A 5,248-nucleotide genomic window follows, 5' to 3' on the forward strand; every position below is an offset into this window, starting at 1 on the left:
ATGACCAGGCAGTTAGGCTGCAAAGCCTGCCCAGAAATGTCTGGGTACACAAACATACGTTAATTCTCTTCCTGAGCAAAGCTTGTTTTCTGACTACATAAACACATCATCTTCCAGAGATGGCCACAATGAGGACAATGGATGTTTTAATATTACTGTGCAAGTGAAAATGTTCATTGGCTATCATTTGAGGTAGTATTCTCTCATTTCTCTTCTCCAGCTTTTCAGTCACTGAGGATACATGTTGCATAAGCAAGACCTTTGTTCATTAAGAGACTGCTTCAACAGGTTTCCCTCCACTCTGAAATAAAAGCCTCAGAAAGATTATTTCCATGGAAACTCATGCAGGTGCTTCCTTATCTGAGACAGCATTATCACTGGTTGCCATGGAAATGCTTAGCATTAATAATAATATGCTTGACTCCCTCTTTTTTTTAAGAATCTGAGAAGAGCTTTACAAAGAGTAAAGAATAAAACCTTAGACTCCTTTCCCAAAATAGTAACTTCTCATTCTTCAGGTGAAGGATTGAGGAGCTGGAAGCAGAAGGGCTGTGGCAAAGAGCACAAAGAAAACTCATGGGGAAAGACTGCAAAAGCAGTCCCCTCTGAAAATATTAAACCCAGTTCCTTTTTTTTATATATTAAGGGATAAATAGGGAAGAGGAAAGCAGAAAAGAGAGCACTTCAATGAACTTTAAAAAAAAGGAGTAAGTTTTCCATTTTCAATCCAAACATTGATTGTTCTCTTAAGTGTCTGTTTAGCTAATTTTCCTGACTCTGACTGCAGTAATGTCCTCCTGCCTTTATTTAATGAATTTAACTTTAAAGCCTTCCAGCAGAGTAGGGAAAATTTCCAACTTGTCTTTACAGAAACAAATTTCAGCAGTGGAGGGATTACACAATTAAGCTGTAGCTAAATCACACCAACAACAGAGCCAGGCATGAAGCCCAAGGTTTCCAGTCTTTTAGATTTAGTTGCCACACCATCCCTTTTTCTAAGTATAAATTCAAATAGCTTGTTGGGGCATGTAAATTCTGCCCCAGCTTTCAGCCATCACCTAGATATCTCAGAAAACAATGTTTCTTTTTGATGCAAGTGAAAGGAGGAAGAAAATCACAGTCTAGAATTAATGATATCCTACCCGGATCATAACCATGTGGGATTCCAGCAGAATTTCTGCAAAAGACGGCTTCAAAACATCCAGGCTGATATTGGGCACTTCAAAAAAAGACAGAAAAATAAATTAGAAGCCTGTGTTGTTTACTTTTATTAGCTCATTATGAAAGAAGCAAAACTCTCTCCTCCGGTGGCAAATCTATTTCTAGCACCTTTATTAATTCCCTATGCAATTCATTCATATTCTAAACAAAGAGGCTTGCAGTCAAAATTATCCCCCAGTGAATTTCACAACTGAGGTACTCCTAGATTTCCTCCTTTACTTCCAGGAGCAAGAGAAATAGATAAAAGTCCATGACATAGACAGATGTGTATTTCTAGCTGAAATCAGAGACATACTGTTCATAGGCTGCTGTTAATTTGTAAATGAGCCATGGGTGTGGGAATGTAAAATGCATTACAACAGAAGAGGAAATTTTACCCAGTCAACAGCCCAGGATTCCTCTCCTTTGGTTTGCCTACAGTCACTCTAAAAGGAGGAAGAACACTAGGTTTTTTAATAACTCAGAACTCAGCCCAAGTCATCTGCAATTCATGGCATAGAAAATTGTATCAAATAATTCAGGCCAAATAAGGTTGTGACGCATATTTAACTCCTGGATGAGGCTGCAAGGCCCATCTGTCATTATTGGCAAACTTAGTTCTCTGTCACACTTCTATTCATTTCTTGATAGCACTGCAAAGTCATTATTTAGCATGCCCTTGGTAAGAGATGGAAAAAATATACCAGAACAGGGTGGACTCTAGCTTTTTAAAAAAAATCACTAAAGTATGTATAACTCCACACTTCTGTTACCCAGGAAGATCTCAAAATCCTTAAAAAAGTCTTTACACTTCCACTACCCTTGAAGCATTATCACCAGCTTACATTACAAGCAGTGAAGCAGAAAAATGCTGTGCATCTCTGAACAACTGGCCCAAGTTCAGCAAGTTGGGAAAGAACACACAAATTCCAAACACTGAATGCCAGTTGCTGCCATTTGACAGCTCATCCCTTCCTTTAACAGCAAGCCAGGATGCACTCTCAAAGGAAAAGGAAATAAATGACTTACACTTAGGGTTAATATGATCTTCAAAGTTCCAGAGGGAATTGGGAGTCTCCTTCAGGTATGGTGTGCAGGTGACTTCCACTTGTTCCCAACCCCTGAGGAACAGCAGAACAGTTAACCACCACCCCACAAAAGATCACTCAATATTTCCAGTACATGTCTGATTTTTTTCCCCATTTAGCTTTTTATTTCCCTGTAACACCTGCCATATCACTCAACCCCAGTAGTTGCATTCTTACACAGTCTTATATGCTCTAAGCACTATATAGAAACCAAAACAGACTTGCAAGGCAGCCAACAACGAAACCCTACTGAATATCTGAACCACATTTCTAACTGTGGGAATCTAAACTAAAAAACCTAGGTCCATACATAAGCAGTGGGATTTTTGAAGATGATGCACATTGACAACTAGAAACTACTTCATGTCAACTCTTAAAGTCTCTCCAGAAGAAAATCACCATTGTTAATTTAAGTCAATCCATGCCTACAGCAACTGTATTACAGGAACAAAAGAAAGACTTTAGAGGATCCCACCAACTGTTCATTCAGTCTGTCACCCTGTTTCTAGCAGGTCACATCAAACACTTTGGGAGAAAGTGAATCAAGCCCTGCAGTAATGTGACAGATTAACAAGGAATTTTCTATCAATCACCACCTGGCAGACTTAATTCCACTAATTCACTAATTCCATCAGTTAATCACCACTTAATTATCTGAAGGACAGTGATTACTCCCCTTTAAATAATAATAAAAAAATCCAATATACTCTAACCACCCTTATTTGCAGTTAACGAGTATTTTTCCCCTCAGCTCTTAATGTCATCAACATTTTGTGGCGATAACTTCCATTCACAGGATAAGCTTGTGTTAAGGAAAAAAAATCCCCCCTTTCTTGAATGCTGTGGACAGAGGCAGTGATTTATTTTTAAAAAAAATCAACCACTTTATTTATCCATGAGCCCAGTTTTACTAGTAAAGTCTAAATGGCACTTGCACTCCTGAACAAGCAGTCACCAGAGATATCTGCCTGCACTCACTATGATTCAGCACCCACAGGATTCCTCAGAAGCCCTTTTTACCACAGCACAGTGGAGGGTAACCTAAGCTAGCAGTATCGGAGGCTGCTCTGGAAACAGAAGCAACATGACTGCACAGCCTGCTCCTTCAGGATCCACGTTAGCATCCCACACAGTACAGCTCTGCAGATACAGCAGCTTGCTTGGCATTAGTCTCTGCATATACCTCATTTTAATGATGAGGACATATCATCCAAGGACATATTAAATCACGACCCCTGCTAATAGCAGCTTGTTACTGTTGCCCTTGCTCCAGATGCTGCATGCAAAAACGGCAGAAGGTCTTCCAAACACTAAAGAAATTAATACCAATAAAAAGAAATTTGAAGTGTTATGGTACAGAACAGCATTAATTGCTCCAGTTCCTGGCAATTTTTGTGAATCCTAAGGATAAAATGGGCCTTGAAGAACACATCTGTCATCCTCTCCTAGACGTACCAGATGACAAGGTCTATGTCCATGTCACTCCTGGATCTTAGTAAGGGATATTATTTTTCTACCTTCACTGTAGCAGACTGCATAACCCTAACCCAGAGCTTCCCCTCTGGTTATATTTTTAGTACCTGCTAGATACTTTTTTATTCTTTTAAAGATAAAGAAATTGAGGAAATGCGGTTATTGCTTAGTTTAAAAGTGCCACTGAGCAAAGGAACGTGCCAGCTCAAGGCCTTGCAGGGGTGAAGAGGGACTACATGCTATTTACCATTTTGGCAGAGTCTTTCCAGAAGAGCCCAACATACAACCTGTGGCCACGTGGGTTAGCCGGACCTGGCTCCGTAGGACTTTGATGAGCTTCCCAGCCTTTCTGCCCACCACTTCAATCCGCCAGAAATCATTGGAGTCTCCTGTTCCATTCTATCATACAAACATATCAAAAGATAAAAAAAACCCATAACCAAACCAAAACACAAAACCAAAAAACCCCCACAAAAAAAACAATTAGAAGACATACAGGACTGAAGCAGTGCAAACAGGAATTTCTGAAACTAATGATGGCAAAGCTAAACAAAGGAGCCCAGGTTACCCTCGCTCAGACTTCACAGAAGAGATTCCCCATCAGCAAGAGATGATTCTAGACATGAACAACTACTCACAAATACATTTTTATCTTGCCAACATTAATTTTTTTTGCTTCTAATTCATACTTGCCTGTGGCTCAGAGTTATATTTTAAACAGGGACAACTTTTGCTTCACAAAAGGGGTTCAGGCAACAGCCCCTTGCATTTGGAAATTTAGCCCTCGAAGCAGATTTCGTTTTTGTAATTCAAAATTCTGTCATCATTCTGTCAAAAAAAGGCACTTGTCTATGTGACAAGGCCAAATACATAAAATAATGCTTGTCAGAGCAACTTCAAAGTTGCTCAGTTTGGCACTTCTGGAGTTGAACGCTGCCAAAGCTAGACTGGAAGTAAAAGCTTATGTTATTTTCTTGTCTGTGTTCACGTTAAACAGACCTTAAATATGAGATAAGCTCTTTCATACTAAGTCAGTTTTACCTTCAGTATGGTAGAAGCACATCTATCACCTTGGCTAACAAACTACAAAAGCACGACTAAATCCCCTTGGCATGGTATGAACTCTCCCCAAAAGAAGGAGCTTTTGTTTTATCTTGCCATTCACTTACTATTCCATAGCCAGTAACCTGAAAATGCTTCCTTGTCAGGGGAGCCTCATGCTGGTGACTGTGGAGATTTCTAGAAGTCCTGAAATGAAACTAAAAGTCACACCTTGTTTTGTTTTTATGTTTCAGTCAATCTGTGATAATAACTTTGGTTTGAGGCATTCAGAGAGCCACCAGCGCTTTGACCACTGAATTTCAGCCGAGGGCAGGGCTGGATGCGGCTTTAAGAGGGATGGGGTCACAGGGTGAAACTGCCACTTCCCACCATGCAGCTCTCAGCATACACCAGACCACGCAGTGCCAGAAAAGGAGGACAAGCAC

At 40.1% G+C, this 5,248-nt stretch overlaps 1 protein-coding gene across 1 annotated transcript in view; it reads right to left on the reverse strand.

The window, feature by feature from the left end:
* The window catches only part of LOC104524852 (protein O-mannosyl-transferase 2-like), a gene marked incomplete at its 5' end in the record, with an annotated part of 9,121 nt that extends 4,112 nt beyond the window's left edge, over window positions 1-5,009 (reverse strand). The window contains 5 exons of the mRNA XM_010167848.1: window positions 287-294; window positions 1,143-1,219; window positions 2,230-2,321; window positions 4,009-4,160; window positions 4,931-5,009. Coding sequence (XP_010166150.1) covers window positions 287-294; window positions 1,143-1,219; window positions 2,230-2,321; window positions 4,009-4,160; window positions 4,931-5,009 — 408 coding nt within the window. The remainder of the gene's footprint in view (window positions 1-286; window positions 295-1,142; window positions 1,220-2,229; window positions 2,322-4,008; window positions 4,161-4,930) is intronic.
* Window positions 5,010-5,248: the final 239 nt, after the last annotated feature.

This window comes from Antrostomus carolinensis, unplaced genomic scaffold, assembly GCF_000700745.2.
Source record: "Antrostomus carolinensis isolate BGI_N321 unplaced genomic scaffold, ASM70074v2 scaffold42595, whole genome shotgun sequence".
Lineage (NCBI taxonomy): Eukaryota > Metazoa > Chordata > Aves > Caprimulgiformes > Caprimulgidae > Antrostomus > Antrostomus carolinensis.